At 45.2% G+C, this 21,354-nt stretch overlaps 1 protein-coding gene across 1 annotated transcript in view; it reads right to left on the bottom strand.

The window, feature by feature from the left end:
- The window catches only part of ADGRA2 (adhesion G protein-coupled receptor A2), a 258,205-nt gene that overhangs the window by 83,348 nt on the left and 153,503 nt on the right, over positions 1 to 21,354 (bottom strand). The window contains exon 3 of the mRNA XM_040342182.1: positions 3,559 to 3,630. Coding sequence (XP_040198116.1) covers positions 3,559 to 3,630 — 72 coding nt within the window. The remainder of the gene's footprint in view (positions 1 to 3,558; positions 3,631 to 21,354) is intronic.

Genomic DNA, 21,354 nt, shown 5'->3' with positions numbered 1-21,354 from the left:
CTACGCCGCCGTAACTTAGCAGGCAAGTACATTGTTAATCATGTACTTGCCTCGCTAACTTACGGCGGCGTAGCCTAAATGCCTTAAGCTACGCCGCCGTAAGTATGCGCCCGCCATCCTGAATCTAGCTATAAGACTAAATTGAAATTTGACTTCAAAATTTTCACATCTCAATACCATAAATAATAACATATTCGATTCTTCACTCCGGCAGTAAACTGTACACTGTAATGAGTTTGGAAATTGTAGAGAAATGTTTAACTAACGCATTTACAATTTAATTATACCCATTCGATTTTAGACGAATAAAATTAGTTTTAGTCGACTAAAATGTACCGGAGATTTTAGTCGACTAAAACTAAGACAATTGCAGAAGATTAAAATGTGACTAAAACTAAAATGCCATTTTTAGTCCTAAGACTAAAACTAAATCGAAAATTTGTTGCCAAAATTAACACTGGTGTAAACGGGGGCCTCAATGTTGCGTATGTACGCGCGTGTTTTTTTGCACGTATGGCATTGAGCACAGATGCAGTAAGAAATAATGGCGTTGAGCGTTTTAGCAAGTTTTTTTTTTTACGCGTTTGCAGAAAAGTGGACATAAATACTCACCCCTTTCTGCTTTTCTGCTACGCTCAGGTGTGAACAGGCCTAGGGTTAGGGCCTAGGGTTAGGGCCTAGGGTTAGGGCCTAGGTTTAGGGTTAGGGCTAGGGTTAGGCCCTAGGGTTAGGGGTTAGGGTTAAGGGTTAGGGCCTAGGGTTAGGGCCTAGGGTTAGGGGTTAGGGTTAAGAGTTAGGGCCTAGGTTTAGGGTTAGGGCTAGAGTTAGGGCCTAGGGTTAGGGCTAGGGTTAGGGCTAGGGTTAGGGCCTAGGGTTAGGGCTAGGGTTAGGGCCTAGGGTTAGGTTTTCCCATTGAAGACTATGGCTAGGACTCAGGAATTGGAACAGGGACCTCCCCCAGAGGTCAAAGGTTAAAAGGTGGGTTCCCAGAGGTCAAAGGTCACAGGGCGTGGTTGACCCACACCCACCAAAGTGTACTGCCTACCCCAACTAAGTCGGGGAATAAACAAGTTGGGGTAAGCGTCTTGCGCGCGCTTAGGGTTAAGGGTTAGGATTAGGAGTTAGGGTTACTGTTAGGGGTTAGGGTTTGCCATTGAAGAATATGACTAGGACTCAGGAATTGGAACAGGGACCTCCCCAAAGGTCAAAGGTCAAAAGGCGGGTTCCCAGAGGTCAAAGGTCACAGGGTGTGGCTGACCCACACCCACCAAAGTGTACTGCCTACCCCAACTAAGTTGGGGAATGAACAAGTCGGGGTAAGCATCTTGCGCGCGCTTAGGGTTAAGGGTAAGGCTGGCTTCACACTGAAGCGTCAGCCGCGGTGACGGTATAGCCTTGCTATTTGTAGCGCGGCTATACCATCGTTTTTACCGCGATATTCGGCCGCTAGCGGTGAGGTTTTAACCCCCGCTAGCGGCCGAAAAAGGGTTAATACCGCCCGCGTTGTGGCGGTATTACCGCGGTATTACAGCGGTATTACCGCGCTTTCCCATTGATTTCAATGGGAAGGCGCGGTATAGGAGCGGTGAACACACCGCTCCTATACCGCGGTAAAGAAGCGGCTAGCAGGACTTTTGGAGCGTTCCTGCTAGCGCGCCGCTTCAGTGTGAAAGCCTTCGGGCTTTCACATTGAAGAGTACAGGGCATGATTTTTCATGCGGTATAGCAGCGCTATTTTTAGCGCTGTACCGCATGAAAAACGTCCCAATGTGAAAGGGGCCTTAGAGTTAGGGTTAGGAGTTAGGGTTACTGTTAGGGGTTAGGGTTTCCCATTGAAAAATATGGCTAGGACTCAGGAATTGGAACAGGGACCTCCCCCAGAGGTCAAAGGTCAGAAGGCGGGTTCCCAGAGGCATTTTTTTGCGCCAAGTTCTGTCCGGAAAAAAAATCCAGCATATTTGTAACTAGGATTGTCCCGATACCGATACTAGTATCGGGACCGATACTGAGCATTTGCGTGAGTACTTGTACTCACGCAAATGCTCCCGATACTTCACCGATACTTCTTTTTGGTCTGAGAGGGGCGGAGAGCGGGCGGAGAGGAGGCGGAGAGTGGGCGGAGAGGAGACTGAGAGGGGGCGGAGAGGAGACTGAGAGGGGGCGGAGAGCGGGCGGAGAGGAGGCTGAGAGGAGGCGGAGAGCGGGCGGAGAGCAGAGCAGTCCTCGGGTATGTAAAATATGTCACTAATGGAGGAGAGGACAACTGCTGCCGCTGCCGCCGTCTAGTTGATCAGCGCTCGGGGAACATAACAGCTATAATTTGAATAGCTGTGTGTTCCGCCGCCGCGCGTCGTCATATATAGCCCCTCCCCCTTGTCCGGGCACTTTGATAGACAGATCACCCATTCCCAGATTGGACGGGTGATCTGTCTATCAAAGTGCCCGGACAAGGGGGTGGGGCTATATATGACGACGCGCCGCGGCGGAACACACAGCTATTGAAATGAAAGCTGTTATGTTCCCCGCGCGCTGATCAACTAGACGGCGGCGAAGGGGTGGTGGAGGGATTTGGCTTTCTCTGGAGACCTACACAAAGCTGCATTTGGGGACATGGCTGCATTTGGGGACACAAGGCTGCATTTGGGGACACAAGGCTGCATTTGGGGACATGGCTGCATTTGGGGACACAAGGCTGCATTTGGGGACACATGGCTGCATTTAGGGACACAAGGCTGCATTTGGGGACATGGCTGCATTTGGGGACACATGGATGCATTTGGGGACACAAAGCTGCATTTGGGGACATGGCTGCATTTGGGGACACAAGGCTGCATTTGGGGACACATGGCTGCATTTAGGGACACAAAGCTGCATTTGGGGACACAAGGCTGCATTTGGGGACACATGGCTGCATTTAGGGACACAAGGCTGCATTTGGGGACATGGCTGCATTTGGGGACACATGGATGCATTTGGGGACACAAAGCTGCATTTGGGGACAAGGCTGTATTTGGGGACACAAGGCTGCATTTGGGGACACAAGGCTGCATTTGGGGACACATGGCTGCATTTGGGGACACAAGGCTGCATTTTGGGACACAAGGCTGCATTTGGGGACAGAAGGCTGCATTTGGGGACAGAAGGCTGCATTTGAGGACACAAGGCTGCATTTGGGGACACATGGACACATATTTTTTTTAAAAGTATCGGTATTCGGTATCGGCGATTACTTGAAGAAAAGTATCAGTACTTGTACTCGGTCCTAAAAATGTGGTATCGGGACAACCCTATTTGTAACACAAATGGCGCGTACACACGGTCGGAATTTCCGATGAAAAAAGTCCGATGGGAGCTTTTCATCGCATTTTCCGACCGTGCGTACGCCCCATCTGACTTTTCCCATCGAAATTTCCGACGGAGAGCAGGTTCTCTATTTTTCCGGTGAAAATTCCGACCGCGTCTACGCGGAAAGATTCACACTGTGTGCATGAGGCCTAAATTTGCTACAAAGTAACCCGCGTGTTGTGTCGGATCGGATCTCTCACATCTCATACTTACAGGCGTTTTAACTGTGAAAGTCCCAGAAAAGATCCCGGCTCCATTCTACTGATCAGGTTGTTCTTCAGATCTCTGGTGGAAATAAAATTGAGAAGAGAATATAAATAATGTGCGAGATATAAATCCTGTATAATAATAATGAGGACATTGTTCATGGAGAGAAGTGTCTGAAGATTTGTGAATCACCCGGAAGCAAACACTATTCTATGAAGGTGGGCGCTCACCCTGTGGGCACAGTCATGGCACCCGCCTAGATAGGAGGACGAGGCGAATCCAGTTATTTTTGGCTCCTCTGTAATTGGTGGAGCAGTTGTTGATTGCTTTGGGCTGATCTGTGTCTCACAGGCTGCAGGTTTGATTGCTTCTCCCTGCCTACTGCAAGGTTCTGGGTCAGGACTCTCCAAACTTTCTAAACTAGACACCAGTTTACTGTCCTTCAGACTTTAGGGGGGGGGCAGACTGTAGCCATCATTGGTGTCAGTGTGAGGAATAGTGCCCCATCATTGGTATCAGTGGGAGGAATAGTGCCCCATCATTGGTATTCGTGGAAGGAATAGTGCCCCATCATTGGTGTCAGTGGGAGGAATAGTGTCCCATCATTGGTGTCAGTGGGAGGAATAGCTCCCCATCACTGGTATCAGTGGGAGGAATAGTGTCCCATCACTGGTATCAGTGGGAGGAATAGTGCCCCATCATTGGTGTCAGTGGGAGGAATAGTGTCCTATCATTGGTATCAGTGGGAGGAATAGTGCCCCATCATTGGCATCAGTGGGAGGAATAGTGTCCTATCATTGGTATCAGTGGGAGGAATAGTGCCCCATCATTGGTATTAGTGGGAGGAATAGTGGCCCATCATTGGTGTCAGTGGGAGGAATAGTGTCCCATCATTGATATCAGTGGGAGGAATAGTGCCCCATCACTGATATCAGTGGGAGGAATAGTGGCCCATCATTGGTGTCAGCGGCAGGAATAGTGCCCCATCATTGGTATCAGTGGGAGGAATAGTGTCCCATCATTGGTGTCAGTGGGAGGAATAGTGTCCCATCATTGGTGTAAGTGAGAGGATTAGTGCCCCATTAACGATGCCAGTGGGAGAAATAGTGCCCCATCATTGGTGTCAGTGGGACCCCCTACTAAGAACCCCCCCTCATTTCCCCTTCTAGCATAAATACCCCCCAATCATCCCTACTAGCACAATTCCCCCCCCCCCCAAAAAAAAAAAAAACTCCTAGCACAAATTCCCTCCCCCTCTACCTCTTATAGCACAAACCCCTCCAATCCCCCCTCCTAGCTCAACTTCTCTGCTACCATCTCCCCCTCCCACACAAACCCCCCCCCCCCCCACATCACCATTCCTAGCACACACCCCTAATTTCCCCTTATAGATCAATTCTTGTCCCCTGCCACCCTCCAAATTCCCTTTCCCAACACAAACCACCCCCCTCCCTCCCACAATCTCCCAAGATACCAGTGCCCAGGGCACCCTCCCCTCCTGCCCCCCCCCCTTATCCCAGCCCTGGGTACAGATAAAGGAAGGTAGAAAACAATGTAAAGGGAAGGACTGAAGTTCCTCTTCAAGAGAACCTGTCGCTTGGTTATGTATGGAAAAGTTCAATGAAAATTCTTCAAAAACACGTCTCAAATGGTTAATACAACTGTCTATGTACTCAGCAAACAGAAGGTGAAATCCCCCGACTTCCATACACAAAGGTCTTCTCAGACCCCGGGAGGGTATCATACGGGCGGGACCAACGAGTGAGAAGGACGCGGGTTCAGACGAGGGACGCTGACCTCCTTATTATATCACACGGTATCCTTGTGTGCTGATCCGAGTCATTATATAACTCTGCATGTTATTATTCCGATCAGCAAGATAAGCGATTGTTCTTCTTCTGTATTCTTTTGCCCCGGAGCCAGCGATTACGGAGCTGATCCAAACCCTTGGAATCACACGGCAAGGCCTCCGTCTCTCGGGCCCAGATCCGTAGATTCGGTTTATGTTACCTGGACGGAAGAGGAATGAAGATAAGCCGCGTGTGCTGGATGTGATCAGGAGATAGAGCCAAGGAAAGGGCCGTCTCTTTGTAGCACATGTGAGAGCGGCCCATTGCTTTCCCCACCCTGCCAACACAGCTGAGCCCAGTTCTCTGCATTCAATAAGGAAAGATGTTCCTTTTCATTCTGGCCGGGCTTGAAAGGAAAGATCCTTCCAGAGATCCAATAAACAGATGGGGATAAATCACGAGCGCCGAAAAAAAAGGAGAGAAGACGTCAACAGTAACTCCATTGGAGAAATAGAATAATATTGAATAAGTGTCTATAATCCCGAACGCTCAACTCTACCAATCTTATAAAGATGAATTCCAGGTATGGAATGTACATTCGGTTTCATCCGAATAAATTTTTATCCGAATTTCGGGGATTTTCACGTTAGTTTTAACAAATGATAACGAACGTGCAGAGTCTGAAATCCGAAAGATCCGACATAAAAAATGCTTTATTTTCATTTTGTTGCGACAACAGTTCGATATAGATAGAAGATTCTACATGACGGTGACAATAGCAATCTGTGTCTATCGAATCTGCCGTGGAATGTGCCTAACCTAACTCTATTAGTCCGAGATTATTCTACATAGAGAGAAAAGATTCAACATAAAGAGGAAAGATTCGACATAGAGACATGAAGATTTGACATAGAGAGAAAAGATTGGACATCGAGAGAAAAGATTCGACATCGAGAGAAAAGATTGGACATCGAGAGAAAAGATTCGACATCGAGAGAAAAGATTCGACATCGAGAGAAAAGATTCGACATCGAGAGAAAAGATTCGTCATAGAGAGAGGATTCGACATAGAGAGGAAAGATTCGACATAGAGAGGAAAGATTCGACATAGAGAGGAAAGATTCGACATAGAGAGGAAAGATTCGACATAGAGACATAAAGATTTGACATCGAGAGAAAAGATTCGACATAGAGAGAAAAGATCCGACATAGAGAGGAAAGATTCGACATAGAGAGAAAAGATTTGACATAAGAGAAAAGATTTGACATAGAGAGGAAAGATTTGACATAGAGAGGAAAGATTTGACATTATAGAGACATAAAGATTTGACATAGAGAGGAAAGATTCGACATTATAGAGACTTGAAAATTCGACATAGAGAGAAAAGATTCGACATAGAGAGGAAAGATTCGACATAGAGAGGAAAGATTTGACATAGAGAGGAAAGATTCAACATTATAGAGACATAAAGATTTGACATAGAGAGGAAAGATTTGACATAGAGAGGAAAGATTCGACATTATAGAGACATAAAGATTTGACATAGAGAGAAAAGATTCGACATAGAGAGGAAAGATTTGACATAGAGAGGAAAGATTCGACATTATAGAGACTTGAAAATTCGACATAGAGAGAAAAGATTCGACATAGAGAGGAAAGATTCGACATAGAGAGAAAAGATTTGACATAGAGAGAAAAGATTTGACATTATAGAGACATGAAGATTCGACATAGAGAGAAAAGATTTGACATAGAGAGGAAAGATTTGACATAGAGAGAAAAGATTGGACATCGAGAGAAAAGATTGGACATCGAGAGAAAAGATTCGACATAGAGAGAGAGGATTCGACATAGAGAGGAAAGATTAGACATTATAGAGACATAAAGATTTGACATAGAGAGAAAAGATCCGACATAGAGAGGAAAGAGTCGACATAGAGAGGAAAGATTTGACATAGAGAGGAAAGATTTGACATAGAGAGAAAAGATTGGACATCGAGAGAAAAGATTGGACATCGAGAGAAAAGATTCGACATAGAGAGAGAGGATTCGACATAGAGAGGAAAGATTCGACAATATAGAGACATAAAGATTTGACATCGAGAGAAAAGATTCGACCTAGAGAGAATAGATTTGACATAGAGAGAAAAGATTCGACATTATAGAGACATGAAAATTCGACATAGAGAGGAAAGATTTGACATAGAGAAAAGATTCGACATAAGAGAAAAGATTTGACATAGAGAGAAAAGATTTGACATAGAGAGGAAAGATTCGACATTAAAGAGACAAAGATTTGACATAGAGAGAAAAGATTCGACATAGAGAGGAAAGATTCGACATTAAAGAGACAAAGATTTGACATAGAGAGAAAAGATTCGACATAGAGAGGAAAGATTTGACATAGAGAGGAAAGATTCGACATTATAGAGACTTGAAAATTCGACATAGAGAGAAAAGATCCGACATAGAGAGAAAAGATCCGACATAGAGAGAAAAGATTTGACATAGAGAGGAAAGATTCGACATTATAGAGACATAAAGATTTGACATAGAGAGAAAAGATTCGACATAGGAGAGAAAAGATCCGACATAGAGAGGAAAGATTCGACATTATAGAGACATAAAGATTTGACATAGAGAGAAAAGATTCGACATAGAGAGAAAAGATTCAACATAGAGAGAAAAGATTCAACATAGAGAGGAAAGATTCGACATAGAGAGGAAAGATTTGACATAGAGAGGAAAGATTCGACATTATAGAGACATAAAGATTTGACATAGAGAGGAAAGATTTGACATAGAGAGGAAAGATTCGACATTATAGAGACATGAAAATTCGACATAGAGAGAAAAGATTCGACATAGAGAGGAAAGATTCGACATAGAGAGGAAAGATTCGACACAGAGAGAAAAGATTCGACATAGAGAGGAAAGATTCGACACAGAGAGAAAAGATTCGACACAGAGAGAAAAGATTCGACACGGAGAGAAAAGATTCGACATAGAGAGAAATGATCCGACATAGAGAGAAAAGATTTGACATAGAGAGGAAAGATTTGACATAGAGGGAAAAGATTCGACATAGAGAGAAAAGATCCGACATAGAGAGAAAAGATTTGACATAGAGAGGAAAGATTTGACATAGAGAAAAAGATTTGACATAGAAAGGAAAGATTCGACATTATAGAGACATGAAGATTCGACATAGAGTGGCTTCCTCTGTGGTATCCTCCCGTGAAATCCATTCTTGTTTAGTGTTTTACATATCGTAAATTTGCTAACAGGGATGTTGGCATATGCCAGAGACTTTTGTAAGTCTTTAGCTGACACTCTAGGATTCTTCTTCACCTCATTGAGCAGTCTGCGCTGTGCTCTTGCAGTCATTTATACAGGACGGCCACTCCTAGGGAGAGTAGCAGCAGTGCTGAACTTTCTCCATTCATAGACAATTTGTCTTACCGTGGACTGGTGAACAGCAAGGCTTTTGGAGATACTTTTATAACCATTTCCAGCTTCATGCAAGTCAACCATTCTTAATCGTAGGTCTTCTGAGAGCTCTTTTGTGCGAGGCATCATTCAGGCAATGCTTCTTGTGAAAAGCAAACCCAGAACTGGTGTGTGTTTTTTATAAAGCAGAGCAGCTGTAACCAACACCTCCCATCTCATCTCATTGATTGGAGCGAGGTGTCAGCCAACAGGAGTCCAATTAGCTCTTGGAGATGTCATTAGTCTAAGGGTTCAACCATTCTTTTTCCACCTGCACTGTGAATGTTTACATGGTGTGTTCAATAAAAACATGGTAACATTTAATTTTTTGTGCGTTATTAGTTTAAGCCGACTGTGATTGTCTATTGTTGTGTCTTAGATGAAGATCAGATCACTTTTTTTGACCAATTTGTGCAGAAATTCATATCATTCCAAAAGGGTTCACATACTTTTTATTGCAACTGTATAGAGAGAAAAGATTCGACATAGAGAGAAAAGATTCAACATTATAGAGACATGAAGATTCATCCGAGACGAAGCTACGCCAACGTGCCTGGCGAAACGCGTCAACGTCATCACCACCACGTGATCACGTGACACACGCGGCTTGTCGGGAGGATCGTGGATGGAGGACGGAGCGGCGAAGGGACTTGTTACACCCGCCCCCAGCTAACATCGGTAAATGGGACCTGGGATCTACGGTGAAGGAAGGCGCAACACTTGACTCTAAACAACAGCAGCACTTGGGACTTGTCTCCTGGGGGGTTATCCCGCATCCCATCGGGAGTCAGTGCGCATGGATGGACACCTGATCGGTATGTAAATGCCTGCCTATACTACTCACTCAAAATCAGAGACAGACTGCAAACGGCATTAAGGCGATTCAGCCACTACCGACCATCTCATAGGCAATCCTTGAGCCTTGGGACATCCCTATCTGACCTGTCACAGGGAGAGACCTATTCATCTTGCAGGGAAGCTTGGATATGGTAATGTATAAAACATACTTACCACCATACTGAATATCCATATGTTTGAATAATAAGTCATTCTGCAAGTTTTGTTTATCTCTCCAATCCCATTGATGCCGAGTAATATGGATGCTATTGCTGTACTAGTTATAATTGAGTCAAGTTAAATCTTGGAGGGCCAACCTCCTGTAGCTAACCCTTCTACATTTAATATTCTTCAAACAACTCCTGAGACTAGAGGCACAAATACAAATACAAAGCGCTAGATGTCATCTCCTCAGGACAGGAATTTCCGGAATATTATCTCTAAAAAATGAACTGCAAATTATAATCCATCTATAGCCAGATAGACTTTTCCTGGCCACATGTTGATTTCCCGGGAAGACTCAAGTGTTATATAATATATTTATCTCAATACCGGGCTATTGTTCATATTTTAGGATTTTTTGGACATTTTTTTGTCATAATATTTCCCTTCTGCCATCCCCCTCCTTTCCCCCCCCCCCTCCCATCACTTTGAATGACAAGCCAGTGTCCAGCCTTTCCATGGCACACCTCATATCCAATTGAACTGCGGTGTAATTTAGGACCCCTTGTCCCTATTACCTTAGTCTATTGACTGCCGCTCATTGATTTAACACAAAACAAATTACCTTGAGGTGTGTGGTTTTGGCTGAACATACATGTGTCCGGATCACGTGGCCTGTCTATGTGTGTGTGTTTTTTGTATGTTTGTCTTGTTGTCAATGTGTGTTGTTTTAAAAGCAGTTGGCCTTATATACTACTGACCAACTCATTTATACACAGTTCTTCCTTTTTTTTTTTTTTTTTGTGCTAAACCTTTTTTAAATTTGATACCAATAAATTAATTTTGATAACATCAACCATCACATTGATCATTATTGTTTTTGCCCTAAGTAACCCCTTTGGCCCCTACTACGGCCACATACCCTTCCCCTCCCCCCTCTTCTCCCTTCTCCTTTCCCCTTCCTCATAGGGTCACACCTAATTTCCCCTTTCCCTTGCCTTCCCCTCCCCCATCCTTTCCTTTTTCATTTTTTTTATATCACGTTTGGTTACGGCAATCACAGCCCGATTCGGGTATAAACGATCCAGTACAGGGGCTAATATTTACCTCCTGTACACCAGTGGAAACTTGCGCTACTTTTCCTTTCCCTTATCCTACCTTTTCCCTGTTTATATACATGAAGATTCAAAATAGAGAGAAAAGATTTGACATGGAGAGAAAAGAGTCGACATAGAAAGAAAAGATTCGACATTATAGAGAGAAAAGATTTGACATGGAGAGAAAAGAGTCGACATAGAAAGAAAAGATTCGACATTATAGAGAGAAAAGATTTGACATGGAGAGAAAAGAGTCGACATAGAAAGAAAAGATTCGACATTATAGAGAGAAAAGATTTGACATAGATAGAAAAGATTCTACATTATAGAGACATGAAGATTCGACATTATAGAGAGAAAAGAGTCGACATAGATAGAAAAGATTCTACATTATAGAGAGAAAAGAGTCGACATAGAAAGAAAAAATTTGACATAAAGAGAAAAGATTCCACACAGAGAGAAAAGAGTCGACATAGAAAGAAAAGAGTTGACATGGAGAGAAAGAGTCGACATGGAGAGAAAAGTTTCGACATGGAGAGAAAAGAGTCAACATTATAGAGAGAAAAGATTTGACATAGAGAGAAAAAATTCGACATTATAGAGACATGAAGATTCAACATTATAGAGAGAAAAGAGTCGACATAGAAAGAAAAGATTCGACATAGAGAGAAAAGATTCGACATAGAGAGAAAAGATTCGACATAGAGAGAAAAGAGTCGACACAGAGAGAAAAGAGTCGACATAGAGAGAAAAGATTCGACATAGAGGGAAAAGATTCGACATGAGAGAAAAGATTCGACATAGAGGGAAAAGATTTGACGTAACAGAGACATGAAGATTCAACATAGAGAGAAAAGATTCGACATTTCCCAAATTTTTTTTTTTTTTAAAAAGCAAATTTTTCCTCAGTTTAGGCCGATACGCATTCTTCTACATATTTTTTTTTTTTTTACATAGGTTTGTGCAAAAGTTATATCGTCTACAAAATAGGGCATAGTTTTATGCCATTTTTATTATAATTTTTTTTTTACTAGTAATGGCGGCAATCTGCGATTTTTATTGTGACTGCGACATTATGGCGGACACATCGGACAATTTTGATGCCATTTTGGGACTAGTGTCCTTTGTACAGCAATCAGTGCTATAAAAATGCACTGATTACTGTGAAAATGACACTGGCGGTAAATGGGATTAACCACTAGGTGGCGCTGAAGGGGGTTGTGTCCTAGGGAGTGATTCTGTCAGGGGGAGGAGCTACAAGAAACACATCAGCGATCACCGCTCCCAATCACAGGGAACAGTAGATCCCTGACGGGTCACTAGGCAGAACAGGGGATTTTTTTGCTTTTTTGTTTACAAAGGCGTCCCCCTGTTCTGCCTTTTGCCGACCGCAATCGCGGGCCGGCCTGGGAAACATTGAGTTTCCAGGAACCGAGGGCACACTTACGAAGCACGCGGCGGAGCAGCAAGTGTGCCCGCACGTTCATAGGCGCGCGTGCGCCCGCTGGGCGTCAAATTTAAAGGGACGTACAGGTACGCCCATTTGCCTGCCCATGCCATTCTGCTGACGTATATCGGCATGCGGCGACCGACAAGCGGTTAAAGGGAGCTTCTCAAAGCGTTTTTACATAGACAAGTGAGACAAAAACTCAAGAAATGCACGGGGGGTGGGACAGAAGAAAAACTTCACCGTAAAGCTGTATGTCTTACAGCAGTCACAACAAAGGATTTTGGGTACAGGGAACATTTGTCTTGGGCGGGTTTTGGAAGCGTAGCGGCCGGGTCAGCAGAAATCAGGATTCTCAGGCACTATGAAGTCCTGTAGGGGTCACATGTGACAACCGGAAAGCGTGAAATCAAAGCGGCTGGTGCCCTCCGTGTCACCCACAAACAGGGCTTCATTGATCCGCCTGGTTCACTGAGCTCCCGGCACAACAATTACCATATTGTACATTGTTATCAGGACACAAGGACACTCTCCGTTCCAAGACACGGCGCTGAGGAGACGAGGAAGGACTGTCTGGAGCTCGGAGGGACTATAAAAGTTATATCGTAGGGAGGCTCTTGACTTTTAATGAAGATATTCCACTATAAAAAGGGATTTTTATGGGCTATGGCAGGGCTGCTGCCCAAACTATGGACCTCCAGCTGGTGAGGAAGACACAAGTCCCATCCATGCCTTCATCCCTGGGAGTCTTGTCTGTGTCTTGCAATGCCTCGTGGGACTTGCAGTTCCTGCAATAGATGGAGTAGGCTTAGTTTGAAGGTTTTCTGGGCTATGGCACTCAAAGGGTCACCAACGGGTGACGTACCCGACACAAGAGCTAACAGGTTTTTTCGTGATTTGGTGTCCCTACAGGCATGGGTGTAGGAACCCTTACAAATCTGGGGGGGACAGCATTTTTACTCGCCAATACCCACCCCTCTCATGTACATACTACCCACCCCTCTCATGTACATACTACCCACCTATACCGTATAGGTGGGTAGTATGTATATGAGAGGGGTGGGTAGTATGTACATGAGAGGGGTGGGTAGTATGTCCACAAGAGGGGTGGGTAAAGGTGGGTAGTATGTACACAAGAGGGGTGGGTATTGGTGGGTAGTATGTACATGAGAGGGGTGGGTAGTATGTACACAAGAGGGGTGGGTATAGGTGGGTAGTATGTACACGAGAGGGGTGGGTATTGGTGGATAGTATGTACATGAGAGGGGTGGGTAGTATGTACACAAGAGGGGTGGGTATAGGTGGGTAGTATGTACACGAGAGGGGTGGGTATAGGTGGGTAGTATGTACATTAGAGGGGTGGGTATTGGTGGGTAGTATGTACATGAGAGGGGTGGGTAGTATGTACACAAGAGGGGTGGGTATAGGTGGGCAGTATGTACATGAGAGGGTGGGTATAGGTGGGTAGTATGTACATGAGAGGGGTGCGTATAGGTGGGTAGTATGTACATGAGAGGGGTGCGTATAGGTGGGTAGTATGTACATGAGAGGGGTGCGTATAGGTGGGTAGTATGTACATGAGAGGGGTGGGTAGTATGTACACGAGAGGGGTGGGTAGTATGTACATGAGAGGGGTGGGTATAGGTGGGTAGTATGTACATGAGAGGGGTGCGTATAGGTGGGTAGTATGTACATGAGAGGGGTGGGTAGTATGTACACGAGAGGGGTGGGTAGTATGTACATGAGAGGGGTGGGTATAGGTGGGTAGTATGTACATGAGAGGGGTGCGTATAGGTGGGTAGTATGTACATGAGAGGGGTGGGTAGTATGTACATGAGAGGGGTGCGTATAGGTGGGTAGTATGTACATGAGAGGGGTGGGTAGTATGTACACGAGAGGGGTGGGTAGTATGTACACGAGAGGGGTGGGTATAGGTGGGTAGTATGTACATGAGAGGGGTGCGTATAGGTGGGTAGTATGTACATGAGAGGGGTGGGTAGTATGTACAAGAGAGGGGTGGGTAGTATGTACAAGAGAGGGGTGGGTAGTATGTACAAGAGAGGGGTGGGTAGTATCGAATACACCACTGATGCATTAGTGACCAGTGCCAGTTATTTAACCCCTTTGTGCTGCATTAGTGGCACTGGTATATGAGTTTATGAACCCTTTGATGCTGCACCATAAATGCAGCACAAGGGGGTTAATTAACTGGTCACTAATGCAATAACCCCTTCCATGCTGCATATTTCAAATACCAATGTAAACCCCCCCCCAAAGAGTTAAACACTTCAGGCAGGTTGACACAGCTAAGCCACTGTGACAACAGTGATTTAGGTTACGTTTTTAGCTTGGAAAACTTACCTGCACTTTTGCAGGGGCTTCACTGGCTCCTCACAGCAGCACTCTCCTCGGCTCTTTCTTCCCGCCTCCCGGTCTGTGAATGACATCACGCCGGGCGGGACTAGGAAGCTCCTGTCGGGCGGAGAACACTCTGCCTGAGTCAGGCAGCCTGACAGGGAAGTGAATGGTCCGTGATTCACTCACAGCACACTCGCACCGCTCTGCTGCAGACAGTGTACCGGCGGCCGGCAAGGCTGTCTTCAGCAGTGCGGAACAAGCGGCATCCTTAGCCTCCCTTACCCCCCTCAGTCGGCTCCTGGCGGGTTCAGCAACTGTCGGCCTGGCCGCTCCGCCTCCACCTCCCCTACAGCGCAGCCCGCTCATGCTGCCAGCTTGTTGGACACTGACTGGACGAGGCTCGGCGGGTGGGGGGGATTTTACCATACCTGTCCCCCCCGCATTATTATCTGGGGGGGATCCGTCCCCCCCGTCCCCCCCGGTTCCTACGCCCATGCCTACAGGCAGGGCAGTGTTGTGGCACCAGTGCTAAAGGCCCAATTTTTCTGCCCCTGTTTAACAGGGGCGTGTAATTACAATTTTTGATGCAAAACTTTGCAGCGGGCTCATTGCTGCGCTCCAACTAGAGTATCTGTGAGGGGTTGCAGTGTTGTGGCACCAGCACCAGTGCCTAAGGCCCAATTTATTCTAAGTGAGGTGCAATCTTCTGAACAGATGCACACAGACAGCAAAACAAATATTACAGGGGTGATAACCCTTCTCTATGTTTTCAGAAAAGCTTAAAAAAAGGTTTTATGGCTGAAGCTGCACTTTAACCACTTAAGGACCGGACCAATATGCTGCTACATGACCCAAGGGGTTTTTACAATTCGGCACTGCGTCGCTTTAACTGACAATTGCGCGGTCGTGCGACGTGGCTCCCAAACAAAATTGGCGTCCTTTTTTCCCCACAAATAGAGCTTTCTTTTGGTGGTATTTGATCACCTCTGCGGTTTTTATTTTTTGCGCTATAAACAAAAATAGAGCGACAATTTTGAAAAAAATGCAATATTTTTTACTTTTTGCTGTAATAAATATCCCCCAAAAACATATATAAACATTTTTTTCCCCTCAGTTTAGGCCGATACGTATTCTTCTACCTATTTTTGGTAAAAAAAATTGCAATAAGTGTTTATCTGTTGGTTTGCGCAAAATTTATAGCGTTTACAAAATAGGGGATAGTTTTATTGCATTTTTATCCCAAATTTTTTTTTTACTACTATTGGCGGCGATCGGCGATTTTTTTCGTGACTGCGACATTATGGCGGACACTTCGGACAATTTTGACACATTTTTGGGACCATTGTTATTTTCACAGCAAAAAATGCATTTAAATTGCATTGTTTATTGTGAAAATGACAGTTGCAGTTTGGGAGTTAACCACAGGGGGCGCTGTAGGAGTTAGGGTTCACCTAGTGTGTGTTTACAACTGTAGGGGGGTGTGGCTGTAGGACTGACGTCATCGATCGAGTCTCCCTATAAAAGGGATCACTCGATCGATGCAGCGCCACAGTGAAGAACGGGGAAGCCGTGTTTACATACGGCTCTCCCCGTTCTTCAGCTCCGGGGAGCGATCGCGAGGGGGCGGCTAGAAACGAATAGCCGCGCCCTCGTCCCGGATCGCTTCCCGAGGTAAGCCGCCCACCGCAAGCAGCCCGGGGGGGCCCCGATCGGACCCCTCACCCGCTAGAAGGCAAGGACGTATATATACGCCCATCTGCCTGTCCGTGCCATTTTGCGGACGTAAATAGTCGTGAGGCGGACGTTAAGTGGTTAAAGAAGTACCAGTTGAAAATTACAAAACAGATTCTACTTAACAACAAACCTACAGTCCCTGTCTTGTTTGCACCGCCTGTATACTGCTGTTCAAAGTATATAGGGCCAAAGGGGCTTGTAATGACCTGGGGGGAGGGGGGCGGGGAAACCCATGCTATTTTTCTCAGTGATTTTCATCCCTATTGCAGGGACCAAACATTACATTAAAGCCGCAAGCAGTTTTAAATGACTTTTTTCTTATAGTAATCTCATTTTGTGCAGGGACAGTTCTAAACATGTGCCACTTCACAGGCATGCTATAGACACCCAGCAGGTACGATATTTAAAGGAATTTAAAAAAAAATGTTTTCACTTTAAGCATCATTAAAATCGCTGCTCCAGAAAAAACGACCATTTCTAAAACGTTTTTTTTCCATTGATACATGTTCCCTGGGGCAAAACCCGGGTCCCCAAACCCGTTTTCCGACAATAACTTGCATATTAGGCTTTAAAATGAGCACTTTTGAATTCAAACGTTCGAGTCCCATAGACGTCAATGAGGTTCTAAATGTTTGCGCGAACGTTCGGTCCGTTCGAAGGTTCTGGTGCGAACAGACGGAACGGCTCATCCCTAACACACAGTATACACACACAGTACACACAGCATACACAGTACACACAGACACAGACACACAGTACACACAGTATACACACACAGACACACAGTATACACAGTACACACAGACACAGACACACAGTACACACAGTATACACACACAGTACACACAGCATACACAGTACACACAGACACAGACACACAGTACACACAGTATACACACACAGACACACAGTATACACAGTACACACAGACACAGACACACAGTACACACAGTATACACACACAGACACACAGTATACACACGCAGTACACACAGCATACACAGTACACACAGACACAGACACACAGTATACACACAGTATACACACAGTACACACAGTATACACACACAGACACACAGTATACACAGTACACACAGACACAGACACACAGTACACACAGTATACACACACAGACACACAGTATACACAGACACAGACACACAGTACACACAGTATACACACACAGACACACAGTATACACAGACACAGACACACAGTATACACAGTACACACAGTATACAGTCACAGTATACACACACAGACACACAGTACTGTATACACACACAGACACTCAGTACACACAGTATACACACACAGACACACAGTATACACTCACAGTATACACACACAGACACACAGTATACATACACAGTATACACACACTGAGAAGGTACTGGAGAGGCGAGGCAGCTGTAATCTCGGGATTTTTAGACCAAAAGGTAAGGGACATTTCAGGGACAGATGTAAAAAAAAAACACACATTTTTACATACTGTCCCTGGTTTTACTGAGGCTGGCAACCCTGATGGGGCCCCCTAGTGTCATGGGGCCTTTGGGCAGTGCCCGAGTGGTCCGTCCGCCCCTGTCACCGAGTGGAATGATGCATGGGCACCATGGATGGAGTGGTGGGTGGGGTTGGCACCTCTTTGGCTGGCATTGTCAGGATTTTGCAGCCTACGCCCACTTTTGCACTTACTGGGTGGGAGAGTTCACATTCAGCAAACAGGACAAGAATTCCTGATCGGGAAAATAAATGTTTTTTTGGTCAGTATGTCACTCTGACCTCATGGCTTGATTTGTACCCAAAGTCATCCAAGCAAAACAGGCCCAGGCGTTTCCCAAGCCCGCAGCAATGATTTCTCCAGCTGTATCGGCCCCTCAAACCTCGAAATAGTTTAACTCCTTCCTATGAAAACACGAGGGGGAGAATGGAAGTGAATTCCACGCCTCTTGTGATCGTCTATGGAAATCTTCCGCAGTGTGGGGTCTGGCTGCCTTGCGATATTCTCCATTTCTGACTAAGGAATGGATTCCTTGTAATGCCGCATGAAAGTCAACGAGTCATTTTATCTGGGAAGACAATCTGGAAATAATAAAAGTAATGTGTGCAGAAGTGATAGAGATCGACATGAAGGCGAACGGGGGAAGAAAAGTGATTCCTGTGTCTTGGAGCACGATACATTTTATATCCATAGAGAAGGTTCAGCGGCATCATAGTACTGGTTATAGATCTGCCCATGGTTCTGGTTATAGATCTACCCATCATAGTACTAGTTATAGATCTGCCCATGGTAGTGGCTATAGATCTGCCCATGGTACTGGTTATAGATCTGCCCATGGTACTGGTTATAGATCTGCCCATGGTACTGGTTATAGATCTGCCCATGGTTCTGGTTATAGATCTGCTCATGGTACTGGTTATTGATCTGCCCATGGTTCTGGTTATAGATCTGCCCATGGTACTGGTTATAGATCTGCCCTTGGTTCTGGTTATAGATCTGCCCATGGTACTGGTTATAGATCTGCCCAGGGTGCTGGTTATAGATCTGTCCATGGTTCTGGTTATAGATCTGCCTATGGTTCTGGTTATAGATCTGACCATGGTATTATTTATAGATCTGCCCATGGTGCTGGTTATAGATCTGCCCATGGTACTGGTTATAGATCTGCCCATGGTTCTGGTTATAGATCTGCCTATGGTTCTGGTTATAGGTCTGCCCATGGTTCTGGTTATAGATCTGCCCATGGTTCTGGTTATAGATCTGACCATGGTTCTGGTTATAGATCTGCTCATGGTACTGGTTATAGATCTGCCCTTGGTACTAGTTACAGATTAGCCCACGGTACTGGTTATAGATCTTCCCATGGTTCTGGTTATAGATCTGCCCATGGTTCTGGTTATAGATCTTCCCATGGTTCTGGTTATAGATCTGCCTATGGTTCTGGTTATAGATCTGCCCATGGTTCTGGTTATAGATCTGCCCATGGTTCTGGTTATAGATCTGCCTATGGTTCTGGTTATAGATCTGCCTATGGTTCTGGTTATAGATCTGCCCATGGTTCTGGTTATAGATCTGCCCATGGTTCTGGTTATAGATCTGCCTATGGTTCTGGTTATAGATCTGCCCATGGTTCTGGTTATAGATCTGCCCATGGTTCTGGTTATAGATCTGCCCATGGTACTGGTTATAGATCTGCCCATGGTACTGGTTATAGATCTGCCCATGGTTCTGGTTATAGATCTGCCCATGGTTCTGGTTATAGATCAGCCCATGGTACTGGTTATAGATCTGCTCATGGTACTAGTTATAGATCTGCCCATGGTTCTGGTTATAGATCTGCCCATGGTACTGGTTATAGATCTGCCCATGGTTCTGGTTATAGATCTGCCCATGGTACTGGTTATAGATCTGCCCATGGTACTATTTATAGATCTGCCCATGGTTCTGGTTATAGATCTGACCATGGTTCTGGTTATAGATCTGCCCATGGTACTGGTTATAGATCTGCCCATGGTTCTGGTTATAGATCTGCCCATGGTTCTAGTTATAGATCTGCCCATGGTTCTGGTTATAGATCTGCCCATGGTACTGGTTATAGATCTGCCCATGGTTCTGGTTATAGATCTGTCCATGATTCTGGTTATAGATCTGCCCATGGTTCTGGTTATAGATCTGCTCATGGTACTGGTTATAGATCTGCCCATGGTACTGGTTATAGATCTGCCCATGGTTCTGGTTATAGATCAGCCCATGGTACTGGTTATAGATCTGCCCAGGGTGCTGGTTATAGATCTGCCCATGGTTCTGGTTATAGATCAGCCCATGGTACTGGTTATAGATCTGCCCATGGTACTAGTTATATATCTGCCCATGGTACTATTTATAGATTTTATAGATCTGCCCAGGGTGCTGGTTATAGATCTGCCCATGGTACTGGTTATAGATCTGCCCATGGTTCTGGTTATAGATCTGCCCATGGTACTAGTTATATATCTGCCCATGGTTCTGGTTATAGATCAGCCCATGGTACTGGTTATAGATCTGCCAATGGTACTAGTTATAGATCTGCCCTTGGTACTGGTTATAGATCTGCCCATGGTACTGGTTATAGATCTGCCCATGGTTCTGGTTATAGATCTGCCCATGGTACTAGTTATAGATCTGCCCATGATTCTGGTTATAGATCTGCCCATGGTACTGGTTATAGATCTGCCCATGGTACTAGTTATAGATCTGCCCTTGGTACTGGTTATAGATCTGCCCATGGTACTAGTTATAGATCTGCCCTTGGTACTGGTTATAGATCTGCCCAGGGTGCTGGTTATAGATCTGCCCATGATTCTGGTTATAGATCTGCCCATGGTTCTGGTTATAGATCTGCCCAGGGTGCTGGTTATAGATCTGCCCATGATTCTGGTTATAGATCTGCCCATGGTTCTGGTTATAGATCTGCCCATGGTACTGGTTATAGATCTGCCCAGGGTGCTGGTTATAGATCTGCCCATGGTTCTGGTTATAGATCTGCCCATGGTACTGGTTATAGATCTGCCCATGGTACTGGTTATAGATCTGCCCAGGGTGCTGGTTATAGATCTGCCCATGGTTCTGGTTATAGATCTGCCCATGGTACTGGTTATAGATCTGCCCAGGGTGCTGGTTATAGATCTGCCCATGGTTCTGGTTATAGATCTGCCCATGGTAGTGGCTATAGATCTGCCCATGGTACTGGTTATAGATCTGCCCATGGTACTGGTTATAGATCTGCCCATGGTTCTGGTTATAGATCTGCCCATGGTTCTGGTTATAGATCTGCCCATGGTTCTGGTTATAGATCTGCCCATGGTACTGGTTATAGATCTGCCCATGGTTCTGGTTATAGATCAGCC

This window comes from Rana temporaria, chromosome 3, assembly GCF_905171775.1.
Source record: "Rana temporaria chromosome 3, aRanTem1.1, whole genome shotgun sequence".
NCBI classification, from domain to species: domain Eukaryota; kingdom Metazoa; phylum Chordata; class Amphibia; order Anura; family Ranidae; genus Rana; species Rana temporaria.
This window is presented reverse-complemented; position numbering and strand designations above follow the sequence as displayed.